Source organism: Protopterus annectens, chromosome 3.part1, assembly GCF_019279795.1.
Source record: "Protopterus annectens isolate FY-2018-M chromosome 3.part1, PAN1.0, whole genome shotgun sequence".
In the NCBI taxonomy this organism is placed as follows: Eukaryota; Metazoa; Chordata; order Ceratodontiformes; family Protopteridae; genus Protopterus; species Protopterus annectens.
Genome location: NC_056732.1, coordinates 606,825,386 through 606,850,560, shown reverse-complemented (window position 1 = coordinate 606,850,560; position 25,175 = coordinate 606,825,386). Strand labels below are relative to the sequence as shown.

Below are 25,175 nucleotides of genomic sequence, written 5' to 3'. Positions count from 1 at the left end.
AGTGATTTGAAAGAATGTAATAAAACAATAAAATTGAAATGTGGTTAGTTTGTGCATGAGAGCAAAATAAAAGTTATGCACTTACTATAGTGATAGATCTCTGTTGTCTGATTTTCGTTTGGTTCAACATATGTTTTGTCAGATCCAGTCAGATCTAACCTTGGCACCATCTCTAAAGCTTCATGGATACAGGGCTGTGGCACCTTCCCTATGCATAATTCCTTAAACCTTGTCTTTGTTGCTCAGATTGAGTTTGACTCTATTATATATATGTCTGGAGAAATAATGACCTTTAAAAGGATTGTCCTCTAAAGTAATGAAGAAACTTTATATAAGGAGATCACAGTCTGATAAGACTGTACACAGACATGGTCCACATGAGCTCCATGTGGTTTCCAGAAGCTGACAAAAAATGAGAATTTGGGAGAGGAATGGAGGGCAGGAGGTTGAACTGGACGAAAATCCGACAACACAGATCTATCATTATGGTAAGTGCATACGTTTTGTATCCAATGTTGTTTACTTTCATCCAATTTTAAGTATGTGACAGATTCTCAAGCTGTTTTTACCTGGGTATGATGGTCAACCTTTCCCTTCAAGTTTGATGGGCCCTGGCACTGAAGGATGCACAGATATCACAATCTGTGTTAAGATAACACAAACTGTGAGAATCTTGAGGGAGGATTATGTGGCCATTCTTGGCACAATGTTTGAACCCCCCTGTCCATCTGACATTGTGGAAAACATAAAAGAATAAGCACACACTGGTTACCACCTCTCTCTCTCTAGAAGAAAAAATATCCTGAGACCTAAACTAAACCCTATAACTGAGAATCTTTTTTTTTAAATCAGAAAAAAGCAGTAGAAGAAAAGCTGGATACACTTGTCGCTCTCTGTCTGGGAGAGGAGATTGTAAATGTAGTTAACCCAAAATAGGATATACCAAAAAGTTGAAGCCCTCATTCAGAAATGCATCTGATACTTCAGAAGGCAAAAGCGATTGGAGGTACAAGGTCAGGATGCAAAAAATTTTGGGTAGGAGAGGAGTCAGAGTCCTGGATTCATGAAGCTTCAGAAATGGTGCCAAGGTGGGCTAATCCATATGTTGAATTGGTTGAAATTAGGCACCATTGGATCTGTTTGTGAAAAGTAGCTTATTCAGTCAAATTTGTCAAGATTGTGTGTGTGTGTGTGTGTGTGTGTGTATGTATGTGTGTGTGTGTGTGTGTGTGTGCACGCACACACACACACACGCTCAGCAGGCAGAAATATACTACTGTGGCCAAAATATCTTTCCTTTGTACAAGTAGCACATGGGCAACTAATCCAAATGCAGCTTTTTATGCGGGGACTTAAAAAGTCAGACTTTGCATAAGAAGTCACTAATAATGTGATTTGCCTGGGGCAGTGTTTACACACAAGTTGAAATTCATTAATATAGCCAGAATTTTTCATTTGATCACTGACAAACATCAGAGGCACTCATTTAGAAAATATTTTGTTGAGGGTTTGGAGGCAAATGATTATTAATTTGGCTTATCAGGGGAAGTCTGTGTATCCATGAGAGTGCATGTACTGAAATGTGACATGAGCTGATATATATTAATATGACCAGAATTTATTTCACTTGCTTTTAGTCAAACAGTGTGTGTACCTTGTCAGAAAGTCGTTATTTTGGGGATGGGTAGGTAAGATGTATATTAAAATACCTGAACACCACTCTGGTTTGTCAGAATCAGTATGAATACATGTGCGCTGTAGGCGAGGAAGATCTGTATGTGGAAAAAATCATCACAGTTTTTATTTGTCAACATTTTATGTAACAAAACAGAAGAACCATACCCTTTATGAAGGAGCATATTCCACTGGAATGTACTGTGTGTGGAAGTCAATAAAAGTAATTTTTGCATTTCTTGAACGAGGTACTGACATGCCCATGTTTTGGTATTCAAACTTGTTAATTCTATTATTTTAATCTTGCACATGCCTAATTCACATAGACCCTCTGCAGGTAATTTTACATTCAGTTCATGACAAGTATGCACACTTTCCTTTTTCCTCACAAGGGCAGATGTATAATACATAACAATTTAAGTATATTGTGTTATTGTGAGCTACAACCATTGTTTGTTTTCCCTAAGAGTGATGTTTTGAAGCATATGAAATGTTTATACTGACAAATGCATTAGTAAGAATTCTGAATTGACACACACAAGTTCATGAATTAGTTTTTCCATTGCCTTTGCAGCAAAAGCACTACCTAAATGTTGTTTTAATAGAAAATGTCTGAGAGTTTCAGTGATATAAGCTTGTATTACTAGATAACTGCAGTGGGCTTAAAGGGCTTTTAGAATAGTTGCCATGTTGTATACTAAGTATGTAGTTTCTTTAAGAGGTAGAGATATGACTTCTTGTCAGGATGAAGAATACAGTAAAGGCATAGAAAATATCTCTCTTCAGTTGGCATTATACCAGAAATAAAAAACACATTAATATTCATTTAGAAGAGTGAACTGTTTGTTGCAAAAAAATGCAAACATCAGAGCTATCTGAACTGACTAATGGCATTATGACCAGACACACATCACTAAAAAGGTATATGCGAGTGAGTTTTTAAGAAATGAATGGCAGTCTTAGATGTAGTCTGTACCCAAGTATCCATGTGTAATTTTTTGAAAGTTGAGAGCTATCAGAAGGTGATGGAATTATTCCCTCTTACACAGTGGCATATGCATTCATTCAAGTGTCACAAAGTTTGGCATGTTCTATTGGACTTGATTTTGGTTAAGGGATGGGCATATGACCACTTTGAAACTTGAGGTTGCAGTAGAAGTACAGAAAATATTTGCATTGAACTGGTAATTGCATGAGGTGTGTGTGTGTGTGTGTGTGTGTGTGTGTGTGTGTGTGTGTGTGTGTGTGTGTGTGTGTGTGTGTATATATATATATATTTATATATATTATAAGTATGTATGAGTTTGAGTGTGTGTAATATATTCATCAGAAATGGAATAACGTCACCATCAAAACTCTCTGTACTGCCTTGTCAGTATAGCTTGGCCAGCTTCAACACTAAGCTATATTTAAGTTTTTAAGGATGGAATTGCAGATGCAGGGGAATGTTCAAGCTGATTGCTCAAGTTTAATTCTCTGAATATCTTAATAAGAGCTATCAAAAAGGGTTGAACTGCTGCCTGTTATATGTTAAGCATACTCATTTAGGTGTTGCATAATTACAGTGCAACACATTGCTCTGTAATCAGTGTTCTTCATGGGATGAGATGTAACTTTTTCCTGTTTGGAGAATACAGCACATTCAGGATATATCTGAATTGAGATGACATTGTATCAGAAGTAAAGGTCAAGTTCTCCAGGAAAGGAGCATTGTGCCACTTGAAAGACTTCAGCCCTAAAACTCCCTGTACTGACCATGGCAGTTGGAGTTTGTCAGCTTCAGAACTGATCTTTGTCCACAAAAATAGAATGACAGTTTTAGGTGCATTTTGTAGTAGCCATGTCCAATAATAATTGTCTGAAAGTTTTATTAAGAAGTGTCAAACAAGACTGATGTATTTATGCATTGGTACAAAATACTACATTTTAGATGCAGCTCACAGTGATAGTGTAGCTTATTTCATTATTCTCAGTTTCCATTAGAGGTAAGTATAAGGCTTATTTTCACAGTGAGGAATAAAGTGCATGTCTAGAATAAATCTGTATTAAAATGGCATTGTATCAAAAGCATTAAAATAATTTTCTTCAGTGTGGACATTTTTTCTCTGTGCATTTATGCTTTATGTCCTCATTTAGGCTTGCAGCAGTAACACACATGTAAACATTAAGCTGTATACATAAGTTTGCACTCATCATCACCAACTAAATGCTCTGTTAAGCAAGGTATATGATGATTTTTTTTTTCTGGGAAATTTGCTAGAAACATTTGAACAGCTTCAGAAATATGGCTTTTTTTGCAAGTGCTACCAGTAGGGCTGCATATCCATTAGGCTTCTCTGTTGCATTTTTGTTCTGATTGGCAAACTGTAGTCATTGGACTCATATCATTACTGTGTTCTTATGATATCTCAACTAAACAATACTTATTTCTTTGACTAAGCTATTTTTTATTATAATATAGAAAAGCATTTTACAAGTGCAGCTAATCATTTGTGCCCATTTGAGATGCAGTTGTTATCTTAGGACTCTTAGCTCATCCATTGTACTATGTATGACTGTGTAAGTCAGCTTCATGTCCTGTAAACATAATTTAAGAAAATGTGAAAACAGTGTATGGTTTGCCTCCTTTGTATTTTAGAGGAAAATCATTCATTGGAGCAGTTTGTTAGCACTGCTCCTTTAAAGTTTGTTTTTGCTCACAGCTTTTTGAGGGAGGACTGTTTCCCCTGATGCCCCATGGCCCATCCTGTGGAATTTTACCCGTGCATCCACTTTCCTTATAGGCCAACTTCAGGATTGTGCCGCTTTTAAGAAGGGAAACCGTTTTAAGTAGTTTTCTGTTTGACAAAATTTGTTGAAATTACTGCTGAAGTAGCAGCCTCCTCATGATATTGTCATTTGTACTTGGTGCTAAAGTAAGGTTTGAATGGCCATTAGAAATTGCCAAACTGCATCATTAGCAAAGCTTTGTGTTTAAAATAAAATTGCATCAGTCAATTCTCTTTGGAGTATCGCACATTAAAACATGTATATGAGTGTTGTGACTAGACTTAAAAGACTATTTCAGTATAAAAGTAAAGTATTATTACTTTTATAAAAGTAAGGTATTATTGTTGTAAATGTGGTGCAAAAATTTTAAGTGCAGTTGCACCTCTACCATTGTACCTAGGTTCACGATCTTAGGATAGTTTAATTTGAATTACAAAGTTATTGCCCAAAAATATGATGAGAATATGGGAAATTTTTGAAGGTAGCTTAATTTACATACAGTGACCAAAAATAGAAACAGTGTGTAGTTTGTGGCCTGCCTTCTTTAACATTTTTGTTAGTAAATGGTTAAGTATATTAAATTTTGTATCCCTTATGCATAACATTTTGGAGTAAGCACTGAAGGTGACTTAAATTCATTTCTAGAATTCACAATGCTTTTTTGTTGTGTTTAAAAATGAGTATGCTTCAGATGTCATTTTTTTTCTAGATTTACTTTAGTGCTGTGTGAAATTATTTTTATAGTAGTCAAATACTGTAATCAGGATGCATTTTTCTGTTTATTGGCATCTTGCAAATCTAATTGAGTATGAACATGATATTTACCAGAAGCAACAGTCTGAACAATAATTTGAACAGTCAGCATTCCATCATTTACTTATGTTATATACCCACACAAACATTCTGTACCACAGTTTGTTGTCCCATTCCCACCCTGTCACTCATCCCAAACAGTTCTACACAGAAGTGCACCAGTTTATCACAAGAGGGTTTTTTCCTTTTCTGCTATTTCTTTAAGACTTAATGCTTGTATATTCGAAGTGCCATCATGTACAGTAGTTCCGCAGTTTGCACGTCGCTGAAGGTGTTTCCCTCACAGTGTGACTAAGGTTGTTTTTCTGTCTTCTGCAATTCTTCTAAATTTAATTTGCAGTAAGTTTCAGAAGGCTTGTGTACACAGCTTTTGTATGTATTGTATGCCCTGTTTTCTTTTTTTCTGTATTTAATTCTAATGCCATGCATGCTTTATATGTGTATAACAAGTACAATGCTTATAAATAGAAGATTATTGGGAATAAATTAATTTCAGTACTTCCATGCATAATAGTTTTGTTAGGTGTGGCTAATGTAACATTTTTGTGCTCTTGTGCTGTCAGATGTGATGATACAAATAAAAAGAGATTTATCAGCTATGTGATGATCATTCACCTGTGTTAAATGGAATATGTAGTTTAAAGCACCTGTTGAAATCCAGATTGTCTAGAAAGTAAATGGAAATAAGTGTTACCATTTCTTCTGCACTTTAAATTTAGATTGAGTTAATGGTTTTAATTGTATTGAGAAAATGAAAAAGTATGTTGGTGCTTGTGTGTGAAATTAATTTCCTCAATACAGCTAAGCCAGTAGATTCTTTTTTTCTTTTGATACTTCTTCCATGGGTATGCACACTGGTGCAGTTTTGAGAAGGTTTGCCTGCATTCTCAGAATCTCAAAGATAATGTTAAAAATGACATTTTAAAATCTCCCTTGGATAGAGATTTAGTGCTTTGCCCCTCTTCCACAGAGGTTATCAAAAAGTGTGATGAAAGGAGTGAGCTGATTCAGGAAATCTTTAAGATTTTTTAGCGTCCCTATTTTCCAGATTTTCCAAGGGACAGACATTTAAGACGAAATGGCAAGGGGGATCCAAAAATAAATCTCAAACCTCTTAAAACCAAGTACAATTCAACAAGTCTGAATAACTGTTCAGACCCTGCGAACCCTCCTAATCTGGCCATTTTTTTCTTCCAGAAAGTGAATCTCTCTTTTGAAACAGATAGTTTCATATTAATGGGTTATGAAAATAATTCATTGAGGTTACAGATGGTAGTACGAGGAAGTTCTTCTATTCCAGGGGGTCATTCCTCATCCTCTAGATCAGACTCTTTTGTTTCTACCAATTCTTCATATGCTGTTCAATGACTGATAGAGCCTGTTCCTCCTTCCCAGGGGGGAAAGATTTTTATTTAAGTATGTTTATAGTGCCAGAAAAAGAATATTATTGGAAAACAGTTCTGGATATTTCTTTCCTAAACATATTTGCGACGGTGCTCAAATTCAAAATTATGTCACTTTGCAAACTGTTACCTCTTCTTCCTCTTTCAAGTTTCCTGGCAACACTAGACTTGGAAGATGCTTATCATAACATCCTTGTTCAACCAGACTTCAGACGATTCTTAGGGTTTTGTAAGTTTTACTTGTGGCGACCCCTAACCGGGAAAAGCTGAAAGACACAAATAAACTTACACAACTGTACATTCTCTGGTGGTTTAGGCACGAAAAAATTTTTTATGTATTTATTACTGCTTTTTATGTTTTATTTGTTCTTTCAATTTTGGTAGATTCTGCGGTTTGTAAGTGTTGTTGTTTGACTCATGTTTTTACCCTGAATCCATATACTTTGTAGTTTATTTTGAATTAACTGTTCATTGCTAGCCATTTGTATAAGACTGTGTGGTATAAAATTGTTCCTTGCTTTTAGACCCAGTATGTTACGTTTTTATTTTCCTGTGGTGGTTCAGTGTTGACTTTATTTATATGGTTTATTCCCCTTGTGGCCAGCACTGTATCTGCACATATTTGAGACCACAGATACTCACAGCTAAAGTAGTTACAGTAGTTGGCCATTGAGATGACTTTAAGACTGGCATTACCCAAAGGTGATGACTAGCATCAGGAAAACTGAATATTTAGTGTTATGGTATGTACCTACACTTTTGGGTCAGAACAATCTAGCCTTTATTGGTATACCTACCCATTTGGCGAACAGATTAACAGCAGTTTGTTGTAGTATTTCAGAAGTGTGAGATTGATGGTAGATTATCTTGGTAGCTTTCATGCTTTTGGCTCTAAACTGATACGGCACCATCCCTATCGTCATATGTGCTTTAGGAAATGAGATCAGGGAACAAAATGGTTTATACTTTCCATTTTTTTATTTATTAGGTGTCTGCCTTCAGTTGTTTAGCTCTATATTTTATTTACTAGATTTCTGCTCCCATTTGTTTGTTTATTTTTGTTTATGCACCTTGCGAGTACTGGATAGATCAAACTAAGCTATTAATCTGTGCAGTGTCTCATTCCATTTTTGGAAGTTCTTTATTCTTTGCTTGTAATTATTTTAAAATGTCTATGTTATGACTTTGAAAAATGGTATCGTTTGAACGAGTATATTTCAATCTTAAAATAATCAGTAAAAAAATCATTAGAAGTGAAAGTGTTTTAGATTAAAGTATTTTGAATATAATTTTTGTATCAGTTTATATAAAACACATGAACAGATTTAATAGCAGATGTTTATTTGTTTAATTACAGGAACTCTTACTCAGAATGAAATGGTTTTCAAGCGTCTGCACTTGGGTACTGTTTCCTATGGTACAGACACCATGGATGAAATACAAAGTCATATTATTAATTCATATGCACAGGTAAATATATATAATGTTGTAGACCTTATTGTCTTTCATGGCAGTGTTCATTTATATTTATTTATTTATTGCATTTGTTTACCTGGAAGGTCCACTGGGCCTAGGTGACCCCATTTTCAGTGGAGGCCCGGGGAAATAATCTCCACATACAATTAGCAAGTAGATACAAGTACTAGTACATAGCAGAGTTAGCAAAAATTGTACATTAGTAAGCTTGGACAAGGTTTTAGCAGGCTGACGTCTTTGATGCAAAAGGTGGGTATCATCTTTAGCTTACTTGTGTTTCAAAAAAGTGCATTCTAAAGGCAATACATGAACTTTTTTGCAGAGAGGACTGCAGAACTGTCTTCCCAAGAAAACTGCAGAGTCAGAAGCTCTTATATATTTGCATGTAGTGCTATGGAACTGTCTACCTAAGGTGGTTTTGAAAAAAAAAAGGGCAGAAGGTGAACTGAGTAATGCATGTAGCAAACATAAACTATATTTGGTGAAGCTAGGTGTAGAAGGAGAAAGGTTGTTAGTTTATAGGTTCATATGAAATTACTAGGCTAATGGCTTAAGAGCCCTTACAAACCTAATAAGTATAACCCAATTTTACCCAATATATGGCCCTTAGGGGCAAGAAGATGGCATGGGTTTGTGCCTGATCTTGAGTATCTTACAGATAAGGGACATAGGTTCCACCCCAGGTGTCAATATGTGATTCCCCATCCATTGATCCAAATTACATTTGAAGAGGGCTATGGGATAGCTGTGCTTAATGTGAATACAAAGCCTGTTCCAAAGAAGGGGCAATCTCTGAAACACATATCTGTCTCTCCAGCATGTTTTGTTTGAGTTGCTGGCTATGTTTAGATACCTATATTGAGTGACCGTCATGCTGTTTGATTTGGGATGTGCAGCAGCTCCATCACAACTGGATTTGTGAGTGCCTTGTAGGTTAGGCATAGGTCACCCCTTAAATGGATAAGGCTTTTTGTCCATCCTCATAGGACGTATTGTTTACACCCTGTATTTTCTTTGTGAAGAAGCTATGACATCACTCTGGCTGCTGTAATTGCCTAGTCAAGTATATGCCAAATGTCACATTGTACTTGATTATTGGTCTAATGAGGGCAGAGTTCAGCAGAACTATAATTTCCTTGGATCTGGATGCCATACCCTTACTGATATGTTATGCCACATAGAAAGACTTCCTCAGTACTGTGGACACACTGCAAAGTTCAAGCTACCATCTGCCTGTGTACCTAGATCTCTCACCTGTGAGTCTACTCTTAGGGGTGTACTATTGATGTTGTAGTCTACAGGGGTATTTGACTTCCCAAAGGATATGATACTACATTTTTTCACATTTAGTTTTAGGCCATGGTTCTGGCACCAATCATTTGTCTGATCTAAACCCTCCTGAAGGATATCTACATCATTGGGGATTCAGTGATAGCTGCTAGTTTGCAGTTATCAGCAATCATCGTCATCCAGAGACCTTCCACCTTAGCCTTGACTTAAGAGAAGTATGTTCTGAATAGTTGTTCCAACAGTGAGCCCTGTGGCACACCACTAGTAACTGGCCTGTTGCTGGATCTACATTCACCCACTTTAACGACGTCTCCTGTCCATGATCCAGTTGGCTAGCCATCTGGTGGCATAGGGATTTATGCCTAATTTTGTGATTTCATTTATAATACCTGAGTGGAGAATTGTGTCAAATGCCTTGGTGGTATATACTATTTTACCCTCATCCATGGCCTTAATGACTTTCTCAAAGAAATCCACCAGATTCAGTAGCCAAGACCTACCTTTGCAAAAGCCGAATTGGGGTGGGTCCAGTGTTTGGACATTTCCTGTGTCATTATTCATCAGGTCCATGATTATTCTTTCCATGACCTAATAAGACTAGTAAAACTTATAAGTCTGCAGTTTCCAAGGTCAGTAGATTGTCCCCATTTATGCAGAGGGAGAGCTGTTGCTGTCCTCCACTCTGCTGGGGCAAAGCCAATCCGAAGGCTGTGGTTAAATAGAGATCCTAATGGGCCTAAGTCCTGATTTAAGCTGTTTAAGAAACAACCTGGTATATAGTCAGACCACATTAAAGCTGTATTTTTAGCTTTGGAAAGCACAGTGGTAACTTGTTCTTTGGTGATAATTGATGGTGGAGGGTATTTCTTGGGGGAGAACTGGAGTTGATGGGGAGTTGAAATTTAAGCTGAATTTGTCAGCCAGCAGAGTTGCTATATCTTCTGGCTGAGTATAGGTGATACTGTCTATCACTAATTCCACACATTCGTGGCTACTGCCCTTAAGACTGTGGACATAACTGAAAAATGCCTTATGGTTATTTTTAGCTTTGGAGGATAGTACCTCAAAATCTGCTTTCAGAGACTTGACTACTTCCGCGATTTGCTTGTTTAGACTAATGAGGGACTTTTTGCTCTGTTCACATTCCCTCTTACTTCTGAACAGGATTTACTTTACTGTGTTGTACAACCTATTAATAACAAGACTTCCAAGGTGACTTCACATTGAGTAACAGCTTAACTGGAGCTCTCCCAGTGTGAAAACACAAACTCAGCAGAGATGGCCAGTAGACTTTTGTATTTATGGGTAAGTTTCAGTAAAAGGTTAGTAGCTGTACTGCCTGGATGCCATAAAGAAAAGAAATACAGAGCACCCAGAAAAAAATCAGCTACAAAAAGTGAGGAATAAATACTGACTGGGGAAAGTTCTGCAGCTGTTTAGCAAAAGCAGCCTCCAGACATGACTTCCAGTAACCTGCAGGAAGGTATAAGACAACTGCACACAGACCTAGTTAAAGTAAACGAAACACTAATGGAGTATATCAACACAAACAACAAAAGGCTGGAAAAAAATGGAAGAAACTTTAAACAGGTATTCAGATGAGGTGATAAAGCTGCAAAAATCAGAGGTTGAAATGAAGAAAAGACTGGCTGAATATGAGACTACTCAGGAAGAGATGTTTCAAAAAATGATAGAATTAGATGACAAAGCACATAGGGAGATTTTCAGCTATAGCAGAGAAACTGGAAGGAACATACTTGCATTAATTTTATGAAAGCACAACTAAGCAACTGAACTGGTATTCCACAGCAGGAGTTGTTAGTTGAAAGGGCACATCATGTGCATGCTCCAAACCTGGCTATGAGAAAGCAACCTAGAGCTTTAATAGTAAAGATGCAATCCTGCCAGCAGAAGGAGTTGATTTAGACAAAACTGTGGCAGAAGGACAAAATACAAAAAGTGGGAGACAGCAGAGTGTTTGTGGATAATGATATGTTCCTTTTGTTTCACTGTTGCCATCCTGACCATTGGGATTTCCTGCCATGAAAGCCCTCGGCTGGCCCGACTACCAGAGGAAAAACTGTTTTTGCTTCCCTGGCTGGCAGACACCCATACCAATATCAGTATGTTCAGGTATTAAGGGAGCCAAGCTGCATCATCACTTCATTCTTTTCTTGCCGCCGGAGTCTGAAGCAATATTCAAGTGTGTCGGTCGGTCCCCACCAGAAGGAAGTTGTCAGAAAGATAAGTACCCCGTTGGGGAGCTCTTTTCTTTTTCACTTAACTCATGTCAGATCAAGTAAATCATTGTCTCCATTGTGGTAAACAAATCTCACACAGAGACTTCCATACTCTCTGTGTTACTTGCCTAGGCCCAGAACACAACATACGTAATTGTCATTTTTGTGCTAGGTTTAATGCTAGAACAGTTAGGCATAGAGATGAATTCTTAGCTCATTTTCTAAGACAAGAGTCAGTTGGACTGTGCCTAATGGCATCTGCCAGTCGCTCCAATCTTGAAGGGCATAAGTGCAAAAAAGAGAAGAAACTTAAGCCAAAGAAGACAGTCACTCCCTACCTGACTCTCCTGCTAGACTGATCATTGTTGAAGAAAGTGAAATGCCTTCATAGCCCCCCTTCTATTTTTGAAACAGTGACCCAGGTCTCTGTTGAGACTTATTTGGAGTCCGGCTTGCCTTCTGTTCCTTCAACTTCCACTACTCACATTTCAGCTCACCAGTTGGGTCTGAGGTCGCTCAGCAGGCCACGGCTTCTGGCAAGCACTTGTTAGCCAGTGATACATCGAGGCCTAGGCCTACACTGGTGTATTTTTCACAGAGAGTCAGGAGGTAGGATGTTGGACACACTTAGGCCTAAGGCCAAACCCATCCCAAAGAAAGGCAGTGTAGCAGCACCTCTGCCTAGGCCTATGGGCTCCCAGTTACCAGGAACCCATAGGGATTTGATTAAGCTGGCTGAGGACTTAACATTGTAAGGGCCAGACAGACCGCAGGTGAAGCTACCCTCAGGGAAAAAAGAAAAGAGATGCCTGTACTGATCTTGACCCTGAACCCTTCCTATCTGAGGAAGATTCAGACTTGGAGGACTCTGGCTTAGAGGAAGGGCACTCTTACACATCCTTTGAGGAGTCATATTCTAAGGAGAACAGCATTTTTAGTGGGAACCACAAGATTTACCCCCATGCCAGGAAGAGCACTGGAGAGTTCTTGGACCTCCCTGAGCACAAACCTTTAGCTATTCCTTCCATTTTGGAAGTAGTAGAGGATTTTTTTCCAGGGTGCCTTCATGAATCCTAACTAATTTTCCCCTGCCCATAGGAAATAGGACAAATTTTACAGGGTGCAAGACACCCATAAATATCTGTTTAAGAATCCTTCTGCTGATCCAGAAGCTGCTACTACAGGGCCTAAAGGAGCCAGGGCCAGTGTCTCCAAGAATTCCCTGCCCACGGCAAGGAAAGTAGGGACCTAGACAAGTTCGGAAAGAAGGTATACACCTCTGCTACTCTGTCTATGAGGGCCTTCAACTGTCAGTTTCATATGAGCAAATATCAGCAAACCATTGTGAATCAACTCAAACAAAAAAAATTCAACCATGGAAGATAAAACTCTTTCTAAGGAACTTTTGGACATGTGTCACTCCATTTTCTAGGTGCCCAAACACTCTGTGCATTCTGGCTTTGATGCCATCTAGGCATCCTGCAGGGCAGCTGTCAGTGGCTCAGTAATTAGGAGACATGCATGGCTTAGGGTGCTATTTCTCTCTGATCATGTAAAGGCTAACCTCTTGGATGCTCCCCTTAACAAAGACAGACTCTTTGGACCAAAAGCTGAAGCTGTACTCAAAATGATGGAAGACAAGGCAAAATCCGTGCAAACAGTTAAAGACTTCCTGCAAGTACAACCACCTAGGTGTAGCAGAAACTTTCCAGCAAAGCATTGGTCCTTTCCTACCCAGCCTAGGAGTAGACCGAAAAGGCAGAGGACAGAGCTTCCAGGCAAAGGCATCAACACACAGTGATCAATGCAGTGGACCTCTGAAACACCCAGGCAAGGGAGTTCTAGGTCACAACACCCAGCCAGAGAGCAATTGTGACCGTCTCCCTCTTCTTCAGCCTCCCACTTCCATCCCAAAACTTGGAGGAAGATTGTCTCTTTTCCTCCAAAACTGGACCCACATTATTGCAGATCAGTGGGTTGTAAACACTATTGCAAATGGTTACAAACTCACTTTCAAAGAGCCGTTAGTTTACTTAGTCTTCCCAGATGTATCCCCAATTAAAAAACTCAGGCTCTTAAACAGATACAGATTCTTTGTTCTCAGGGAGCGGTGGAACCAGTTCCACAGGAACAAAAAGGAAAAGGCTTTTACTCAAGGTTATTCCTAGTCCCAAAAAAAGAAGGATCTTGACATCCTATTCTGAATATGTCCAGCTTAAACCATTTCCTTAGGATACCAAAGTTTAAAATGCTGACATTTCAAAAATTACTGCCCATGAAAACTCCTCAGGTCTTCATGGTCTTAATAGACCTAAAAGATGCCTGTTTACATATTCCTGTTCAAAAATCACATAAAAGCTTATTCACTTCAGAACAAGCTGCTGTCACTATCTGTTTTCAGCACTGCCTTCTGGGTTGTGTATTGTTCAATGGTTTTCACAAAGTGCTTGGCACTGGTCATTGCTTATTGCAGAACCAAAGGGGTCCAGATTTACCTTTACATGGACGATTGCCTAAAACAAGTAGCAGAGATTCCAAAGATCAACAAAGAGCTGAAATTCACAAAATACCTTTTGAGTTCTCTAGGGTTCACTCTAAACCTCAAGAAATCCAGCCTGGTCCTTTCCAAACAGATAGTCATCCTGGGAGCTCTTCTGGACTCCTCCCTTCAGAGGGCCTTTCTCCGACTGGACAAGGTCACATTTTTAACAGGTTACTTCCTACATGTACAGAAAAATCAAAGCATTACAGCCAGGGAATTCCTCAGAGCACTGGGGTACATGGCATACTGTATTCTAATGGTACCCCTGGCCAGGCTACACATGAGGAAGTTGCAGATGTACTTAAATACTGTGTGGTGCCAGAGCTGTCAATCCCTGGACACTCACCTTGCCTCAATCAGGAGTTTGCATGGTGGATACTGGCCTCTACCCAAAATCAGGGCCTACTCTTCAGATTCTTGCCGCAGGGCCAAACTCTCATCACCGATGCCTCAGAGACAGCATGGGGTCCAAACCTCCAAATTCAAGGATTGTGGCCCGCTCAGCACTGAAAGAGGCAAATAAATTGGAAAGAACTCATGGCAGTACAAAACAGTTTACTGGCTTTCAAGAACAAATGAGACCCAGGGGTCCTAGTACTACAAACAGACAGTGTCATCATCATGTGATACATGAACAGGCAGGGAAGCATGTGTTCCTACCTCCATGTGCCATCTAGCCATGCAAGTATGAGAGACAGCACAATCTCTAGGCCTGCACATCATGGCACAATACCTGCTGGGCAAAAAGAATACCATGGCAGACCACCTCAGCAGAAATGTTACAGACCCACATGAATGGTCTCTCCATCGGGAAGTTTTCCAATCCATAATACAGCAATGGGGGGTCCCATAGGTGAACATATTTACCAGCAAGGGCAATGCTCACCTGTAGAAGTTCTGCACCAGGACAAGGCAGACATGTGCATGGAGAACAGATGCCTTCTCCTTCCCTTGGACCCACCCCTTCATTTATACCTTCCCAGCATTACACCTGTTGCCTGTAGTGTTTCTGAAGATCAAGCAGGAGGGCCCAAAGGCCATCCTGATAGCACCGAACTGGTCCAGGCAGCACTGGTTCCCTCTTCTCCTTGAGCTCACCAGTCAAAAGCCTCTGATGTTACCACAGGGGGTGGACCTCCTCACCCAGAACAAGGAGAGAATTGTATACCCTAACCTTCAGACACTCAGCCTCTCAACATGGTTTATTCCACAATGCTCTACTGCATCTCCAACTTGAGTCAGCAGGTACAAACCATTTTAAGACAGTCTAGAAGACTTAGCACAACAAAATCTTTAATCAAATAAATGGAAAACATTCTTGGTTTGGTGCCAGCAGCACTAGCTTCAACCAGTTTCTGTCAACATTTCTAACATTTCAGAGTACCTGGCCAACTTAGTGGAGATAGGCCTCTCATATTCCTCCATTAAGATACATGCCTCAGCCATCTCAGCCCACATCTCTAGTCATCCTCCAATTTAGTCTCACCCTTTACTGAAACAATTTCTTAGAGATGCTATCCACATTAGGCCATCCAGGAGAAAACCACCCCTCCTTGGGACCTCAGCTTTATCCTAGAAAAGTTAACTTTGCCTCCTTTTGAGCCTTCTTAGTTTCTTATCTGGAAAACAGCCCTACTACTGGCTATCACTTCGACCAGGAGGGTCTCAGAGTTGTAGGCCCTAATGATAGTGGAGGCTTTCATTATCTTCCATAAAGAGACGGTCTCCCTCTGAACTAATCCTTTCTTCATGCCTAAGATGGTTACTAATGTGTCTCTGAATCTGGCCATTCATCTACCTACCTTCTTTCCCAACCCTCAGAACAGAGGGGAAAGATTACCACACTCTTTGGATGTACATAGAATTCTGAACTTCTACCTGAGCAGGCTCGGATTGAAAACTGGCTTCTAAACAAATATTTTCCGAGTGGATTTCCCACTGCATCTCTTTCTGTTACAGCCCTCATGGCAAGAAAAAAAACTGATTTGATTAGGTCGCACTCAACTACAGCCACAGCTATTTCTACAGCTTTCCTTAAAGGGATTCCCACTAAAGACATCTTGGAGGCAGCCACCTGGTCTTCTGTGCATACCGCCCATACCACCTGGCAAACTTTTCCAAGTCTAGAGCAGGTGTTTGCATCTGCAGTCCTGCAGTGAATTCTCTCCTTTCCTCTCCTTAATTTCCTTCCACCCTCTCTAAAGCTTTGGGAGTCTTCCCAACAGTCAGGACTGCAACAGTGAAACATGAAGAATATAGTACATTTGTGTACACTTACCATAAATGTAGATGTTCGAGTGTATTCACTGTTGCAGTCTTCTTTCCCTCCCTCCTTCCTCTTCAGTCTACTAGGTAGGCTACTAGAATCAGCAAAGGATCCTACACGTACAAACCCTGGTTTATGTCCACTCTTCTTTGGCCCACCTTATGTACACTTGGGGGCTCCCTGAGTCCACTCTGCCTTGCTTCTCCTAGGGTGCACTTGGGGGCTCCTTCTAAGTGGATCAAGAAAATACTGAAGTGATAGTGCAGGCTGGCTCCCTTTATACCTGAGCGTAATTACATCAGTAAGGGCGTTCGCCAGCCTGGGAAGCAAAAACAGTTTTTCTGTGGTAGTCTGGCCGGCCAAGGCCTTTCACTGCAGGAAATCCCGACAGTCAGGACTGTAGCAGTGAATACACTTGAACATCTACATTTATGGTAAGTGTACACAAGTGTATTTTCTCATTGTACACCAGACAGAAGAGGAGTAAATTCATTCCACTGTTCAGGGAATGTCAAGATGTAGGTGTGAGATTCAAACTGCTGTACCCAGCTGTCTTCAAGTATTCTTCTCTGGAGGGACAAAATCATTTTTCATGAAGTACATGCTAAGGAGGAAATACAAAGTGTTGTCCAACAAAAAGTGAGCTGTGAGATAGAAGGAGACTCTTTCTTTTTCTTCTAATAATAAAGACTGTACCTGTGAAACCTTTTCCACTGTTTCAATGGAAAATGTTAGGGAGAAGAAAGGAAGCATGAGAGTTGATGAGAAGAATCAAGAGTACGTTGGAAATGAAGCAGAGACAGAATTTGGGAGATGGAGATGAACAGTAATAAAATCAGTGACATAATGTGGGATTACAATCCAATAATTATATTTGTGAAATATGACAGAACAAGAAAATCTGGAAGTATTGATTTTTTTCAGAATTTGTTGTCATTAATGTCTGGAAAAATGCTTTGGGGAGGGGAACAGGGGGGATAGTTAACTAACTGTAAGCAAAGAAAACATTTTTTTCTTAATATGGTTTTCTATGCGTGCTATAAAGTTTCCTCAGTTATTTTCATTGTAATATGGATTGTAAATAAGTGCTGCTGTTCTTTTCTCCTTTCTTTTATAGGTTCATAGATTAGTACTAGGCTATCGGCCTTAGGGCCTATACAAGCCTAGCCATAACAATTCCCTGGCTATTTCTTCCTACACTATTTACTTCCCTGGACCCCTGTCTAGCAGGGAGACTGACGTGATCCCCAGGGTGAATTTCCTTCCTCCTATCCAGTCATCAAGGTTCCTTTTGAAGAGGGCCAAAGAGGCGCTCTGCTTGACATGTATGGGCAGTCTATTCCAGAGTCTGGGGAGTCTCTGGGTCAGGAACCTATCGCTCCAGCATGTTTTGTTTATAGTGATGACAAGGTTTAGATCCCTGGTGCATGTGGCTCTGAGGGATTGGGATTTCTTTAAGTGTAGCATGTCCAACAGCTCTGGGTTTGACATGGCCTTGTATGTTAAGCAGAGATCGACTCTGAGTAGACGATATGCAAAAGTGTATAGCTGGAGTTTTTTAAGGCGGTCAGCATAAGGCATCTGCTTTAGGCCTGTGATTCTTTTAGTGAGGTATTTCTGCGGCCTTTCCTGTTTTTGCAGATGTCTTGAGAGGTACATACCAAATGGGGTGTTGTATTCTATAATGGGTCTAATGAGGGATGAGTACAGTGGGACAATGACCTCCTTTTTTCTGGATGAAAAGCCCTTAGTGAAGAGGTGTGCCACAAAGAAGGATTTCCTGACTGTTGTGGCGATGTGGTTATTGAAGGTGAGACCACTGTCCACCTGTGTCCCTAAGTCTCTTATCACACTTTTGGTGTTTAGTGTACTGCCACCTATGTGGTAATTCACGGGTACATGTTTTTTCCCAAAGGGGATAACTATACATGTTCTTCATGTTTCACTGTTGCAGTCATTACATTTGGGTAATCCTGCTGGCAGGTTTCCCTCAGTCGGCCTGAATTCCAAAGTCCTGGGTCCTGCGTCGGCTGCTGTTGCCCCTTCCCTGTCGTCAGGGGTATAAAAGATGTTGCCGACGCCATTTTCTTCAGTCTTTCTTGCCGCGCGGTGCCCGAAGCGGAAGCAGTTCGCAAGTGCCGGTCGGCCGAATCCTGAGATTTTCGTGTTTGAGTTTCAGATCCGAAGTCTTCAATAAAGCTAAGTACCCCATTGGGGAAACTTTTTTCTTGCTCCAGACCGATGTCAGAAAAAGTTAATAATTGTATTACTTGTGGAAAGCAAATACCTCATAAGGACTTTCATTCTTACTGCATTCCTTGCCAAGGCCCTGATCACAATGTTGCTGGTTGTCAGTTTTGTGCTAGATTTAACCAACGCAATATTAAGCGTCGGTATGATTTTGCTTTAAACTATTTTGGACGCCGGTTTAATTATCCAGAAATGTCGTCGGATAGCCATCCGACTACCGGAGTTCACAAAAAACACAAAGAAAAGGAGAGAGACAGGCAACCGAGGCCCAAAACTGACGATGAAGCTTCTCCTAAGCCAATCGCCGGTTCGCCAGTTTTCAGTGAGGTGCTTTCGCAGCCCCTGACGCCCGCTACTTTAGAGTCGCAGCCCGCTACCGACTCCCACGTGGAGTCGGCCATGCCGCTGGAAACTCAAGGTATTGGAGCCTTGGATACTATTCCTTCAGATGGGTTTGGAGCCGCTGAGCAGGCACCGGCTTCTGAGGGTGTATTCAGACCTAAACATCTTTACATCAAGCCAACCTCAGCTTCAAAGGCAAAGAATAAAGCACCTTCTAAAGCAAATAAACAAACTCAAGAGCCACGTGGACAGGCCTCTATGCCCAAAAAACAGATGCTCAAAATGGCCGAAGACTTAATTACCTTGATCAGGGGTTTCCATCCCCCTCCTGATAAGAGGCCTATGGAAGAGACTGACTATGAATCTTCAGATCAGGTTTCTATTTCTTCTGATTCCTCTTCTGATCAGGAATATTCTTTTCCCCCCATGAGGATTCTGATGCTGAAGAATCTATACCTTCAGCTTCTCCTCCAGAGGACTATTCTTTTGGGGAAACCTTGCATACCATGAGGGAGCATTTCCACTGGGAGAGCCAAGATTTCCATGAGGGAGCATTTCCACTGGGAGAGCCAAGATTTTTCTGAATCTAAAAAGAGGCTCACGGATTTCTTTTTACTACCTCAACACAGGCCATTAGCCATTCCACCTGTGTTAGATATTGTAGACGATTGTTTTCAGAGTCTAGTCTTACCCCTGACTCCTTACCTCCAGCTCCTGTTAAGCCTGACAGATATTACAGGGTTCCTGACTCTCATAAATTCCTTTTTAAAAACCCTGCTGCAGACCCATAAACTATTTCTCAAGGTCCCAAAGGAGTTAAGGCTTCCACTGCAAAAAACCCTACCCCCTCTGACAGAGATTCTAGGGCACTGGATAGATGGGGTAAAAAGGTTTACACATCTTCTACCTTGGCTATAAGGGCCTTAAACTGTCAGTTTCATATGCTCAAATACCAGCAACATGTCATGGCATTGCTTAAACAGAAAATGTTATTAAACTCTGAATGTACAGAAAACAAGGAAATGCAGGATTTATTGCATGCAGCTGAACAAGTTGGAAAGCATACTTTGCAATGTGATTTTGATTCTTTGGAGGCCTCCTGCAGGGCCGCAGTTACAGGTTCTGTATTTAGAAGGCATGCTTGGTTAAAGGAACAAAATTTGCCTGATCATGTCAAAGTTAAATTATTAGATGCACCTTTACAACATGATACTTTGTTTGGTGTTAAGGCAGAGGAGGTGTTAAAGAAAATGGAGGACAAAGCTAAATCTATGCAAACTGTCAAAGATTTTTTACAAGTACAGCCACCTAGGTTTAGTAGACACTGGCCTACAAAGAATTGGTCCTTTCCTGTATCAGACAGACTTCAAAGGGGCAGATCCAGACACCCTAGAGGCAGATCCCAGGCGCAAGGCTCCTACAGGTCAAGGCAATGGGGTGCTTCTACCTCCAGAGTTGGAGAAGACAAATCACAACCATACAGGAAACAGTCCCAATGACTTTCCCCTGCCTGCATCAAGCACCTATCTCCTGGCAGCACCCTTAGGGGGAAACTTAGCACTTTTTTCTCAAAACTGGCACATTATAACCCAGGACAAGTGGGTTCTAAATATCGTGTCACAAGGGTACAAGTTCCATTTCCATACCCTGCCAAAGGCAAACGGCTGGCCAGATCTTTCAAAAAATCAATGGGCAGAGGCACAAAAACAAGTCTCATCCCTCATGGACATGGGGGCCATTCAACAAGTACCAGAGCAAGAGCAGGGACAAGGATTTTACTCAAGACTGTTCTTGGTACCCGGAAAGGACAAGACCTGGAGACCAGTACTGGACCTATCTATTCTGAACACATTCCTGGATATACCAGAATTCAAGATGATGACTTTTCAGCAGCTTCTGCCCATGCTGGGCAAGAACGCTTGGCTGGTGACTCTAGACCTAAAAGAGGCATACCTGCATGTCCCAATCAGACAATTATGCAGAAGATACCTCAGATTCAAGGCAGGCTCAATGCATTACCAATTCTCTGCACTGCCCTTTGGCTTATCTACTGTGCCCAGGGTCTTTACAAAGTGCCTGGCACCAGTAATTGCATTCTGCAGACAAAGAGGAATACAAATATATTCTTACTTGGACGACTGTCTAATTCAAGCAGAGAACAAGGACATTCTTCTACAGCATCTGGCATACGTGCAAAGACTTCTAACATGCCTAGGGTACACAGTCAACGAAAAAAAATCAAAACTAGTACCCTCTCAAGAGATAATATTCCTGGGTGCAAGCTTAAATACAGCTGCCCAGATGGCTTATCTCACGCCAGACTAACAAAGGCAACTGACTACCTATTTCAAGATGTTGGCAACAAAGACCCAGTTATCTGCAATAAAAAATCTGCAGGCTTTGGGCTTCATGTCATCCTGCATCCTACTAATTCCATTTGCAAGACTGCATATGAGGAAACTTCAATGGTACCTAAATAGTGTTTGGACTCAACATTGCCACAGCCTGGAAACAATGATTACTCTTATTCCCTGCCTACAACAGGAGTTTCGATGGTGGGCAAAGGCTTGTCACCAAAACAAGGGACAGCCATTCACATTACCCCCAGCCAGGCAGAGCCTACAACGGATGCATCAGATTATGCCTGGGGGCCCACATTGCAGGAAGATGCATTCAGGGCACATGGTCCTCATCCCAAATGCATCTACATATCAATCAAAAAGAGATGCTAGCTGTTCAGAATGCCCTGACAGCCTTCAAGGACCTACTTCATCCGGGACAACTACTGATAAAGACAGACAACACCACGGTCATGTGGTATGTAAACAAGCAGGGGGGTACACATTCTTACCCCCTTTGCAGACTAGCCATGACTTTGTGGGACACACCATTAACTTACCAAGCACATCTGCAGGCACAATTCCTGCCAGGAAGGAAAAATACTCTGGCAGACGAACTAAGCAGAAACCTCATGGATCCCCATGAGTGGCAGCTGGAACCACAAGTCTTCAGCATGATAACAAGGAAATGGGGATGCCCGGACATAGATCTGTTTATCTCTCCATCACAACTACCAACTAAAAAGATTCTGCACAAGGACTTATCACAGACAAGCATGGAAAGTGGACGCCCTATCTTTCAGTTTATGCCTTTCCCCCACTGCCTCTCCTGCCCAAGGTACTCCTAAAGCCCAGACAGGAGAAGCCAAAAATGATACTGATTGCCCCAGACTGGCCCCACCAGTACTGGTTTCCAATCCTAAAGAACTTGTCTCATTGCCCAGCTTGGACCTTACCTCAAATACCTCATCTACTGTCCCAGCAAAACAATCAGATTCTGCACAGCCAACTCAGGACTTTAAACCTGGCAGCATGACGGATAATGTAGTCATACAAAACACACCTCTCAGTAAAGCTGTGATGGATGTCATTTTGGAGGCCAGAAGGCCTAGTACTAGAAAATCTTACGCTGGGAAATGGAAAAGATTCTGTGCCTGGAACCAGGCACAAGGAACTGATACAACTGTGCCAAATATTCCTCAGATTTTGCAATACTTAACTGAGATGCTGGACAAAGGCCTGTTTTTTTCATCTATTAATATTCATGTGTCTGCCATTTCAGCTCATTACAATACAGAGCCACCAATCTTTTTTCTCATCCCTTATTAAAACAGTACCTCAGAGAAGCCAAAAATTTAAGGCCTCCAAGGAGATCTCCAATGCCTGCATGGGACCTCAACTATGTCTTGGAAAAACTCACCATGCCTGCTTTTGAGCCAGCTGCTACTGCTGATATAAAGTTTTTATCTTGGAAAACAGCTCTGCTCCTAGCAATAACTTCTGCAAGACAAATTTCAGAGCTACAGGCACTCATGGCGGTGGAATGTTTTATCATTTTTACCCAGACAGGGTCTCTCTGAGGACAAACCCATCATTTATGCCTAAGGTGGTGTCCAGTGTGGCTCTTAACCAAACTATTCATCTGCCAACTTTTTATCCAAATCCACAGAACAAAGGGGAAAGAATTCTGCATTCTTTGGACGTACACAGACAGCTTAGATTCTGCTTGGACAGAACCAAAGTTTTCAGAAAGACAGAGCAACTACTAGTGGCATATGCTGCAGGATCACAAGGAAAGGCTATCTCAAAGCAGACGATTTCAAAGTGGATAGGCAACTGTATTCGTTTCTGCTACTTACACCATGGCAAGCCAGTGCCTAAGGGCATTTGGCCACATTCAACCAGAGCTGCAGCCACTTCAGCAGCCTTTCTCAGGGGAGTACCAACCAAGGACATTTTAGAGGCTGCTACTTGGAGTTCAGTGCACACCTTTACAAAGCACTATCATCTGCCACTCTACTCTAAATCCAGGGCAGGCTTTGCCACTGCAGTTATGCAGGGCCTCATGGCCGCTCCTAATGCTGTTTAGCTCCAGCCTCCCATCCATAGCTTTGGGACTCTACCCAAATGTAATGACTGCAGCAGTGAAACACGAAGAACATAGTACAGTTGTGTACACTTACCATAAATGTAGATGTTCGAGTGTATTCACCGTTGCAGTCGGGTTACCCACCCGCCATCCCCCTTTTCTTCTGATAGAACCTATCTTTCCTTCTCTGTTTTATACAACCTATGTGGTGTATTTGCTTGTAGATGAAGGTAAAGTTTATATTGGTGCATGTATTTACACACACACACACACACACATATATATATATATATATATATATATATATATATATATATATATAAATTTTGGCTACCCTTTCAGGGGGCACCTGACATCTGGGGCAAGAAAAACTAAAGAAATTGGCGTCGGCTGCATCCTTTATACCCCTGACGACCTGACATCAGGGAAGGGGTGACAGCAGCCGAAGCAGGACCCAGGGACTTTGGAATTCAGGCCGACCTGCCAGCAGGATTACCCAAATGTAATGACTGCAACAGTGAATACACTCGAACATGTACATTTATGGTAAGTGTACAAAACTGTACTATTTCTTGGCATTGAGCTTGAGCCCATGTCTTTGGCACCAAGCATCTGTTTCTGTAAGGCCCTTTTGTAGAGTATTGTCATCATTTGGGGATTCAGTAATAGCTCCCAGTTTGCAGTCATCTGCAAACTTTGTTAGCCAGAGTTCCTTAGTGTTTCCCTGTACTTCAGAGAAGTAGATGCCAAACAAGAGAGGTCCCAGGACTGAACCCTGAAGTAATCCACTTGTCACTTGTCTGGAGCTGGATTTGGAGTCAGCTATTTTTACAGTGTGTGTTCTGTCAGTAAGCCAGTTGGCAACCCATTGAGTGACGTAGGGTTAATGTTCAGCTTAGTAAGTTTATGATTCCAGAGTGGGGGATTGTGTCAGAGGCCTTGGCGAGGTCCAGATAGGCTGTGTGGACTGCCTTACCCTCGTCCACGGCTTTGGAGACTGATTTGAAGAAGTCAATCAGGTTCAGGAGACAAGATCGGCCCTTCACGAACCCACACTGGGTGGGGTCCGGTGTTTTAAGGTTGCCAATGTCTTTGTTTATAAGTTCCATGATAATACGTCCCATGGCCTTGCAGATCAGGCTTGTCAGACTGATGGGGCGGTAGTTCTCTTTCTTCTTCTTCAGTTTTAAGAAATGTAGGCGCTGCAGTGTAAAAAAACCTGGTTAAAAGAGCATAACAAAAGAAAAATTAATGTGCTTTTTCTCATTCTTGCATGGGGTAATGACTGAATTCAGGACCTTGGATTGATCTAGTAACAACTGTTAAGAGAAAGCAAGTAAATGAAAAAGAATATTGAATATTATGAGGCTTTTTTTCTAGCAAATGTATGCATGCTTAGTAGCAATTCTGTATCTGACCCTCATGTCTGCATGGAAACAATGTAGTAAAGAGAAATTGACTGTTTGGTTCTCATGTCTCCATGGAAACAATCTGATAATGAGAAATTGGTTACGGTCTGGTGGAGAGTGATTGACCATGGGGAAAAAAAGGAAAAGAAAAACTGGCTAGGAGATAATGTTCTGTGAAAGCATTCAGGGGTTCTCCCAGCTGGTAGAGATATAAAGATAAGACAAAACCAGTCAGCACTTAGTAGAAGCACATGTTGCACCATGACCATGCGT

General features: G+C 41.0%; 1 protein-coding gene across 2 annotated transcripts in view; it reads left to right on the top strand.

Moving 5' to 3' along the window:
• The window catches only part of ATP9B (ATPase phospholipid transporting 9B (putative)), a 4,837,291-nt gene that overhangs the window by 3,264,517 nt on the left and 1,547,599 nt on the right, over positions 1 to 25,175 (top strand). For both annotated transcript variants that reach the window (XM_044066988.1, XM_044066990.1), the window contains exon 14: positions 8,017 to 8,129. In XM_044066988.1, the coding sequence (XP_043922923.1) occupies positions 8,017 to 8,129 (113 nt within the window). The remainder of the gene's footprint in view (positions 1 to 8,016; positions 8,130 to 25,175) is intronic.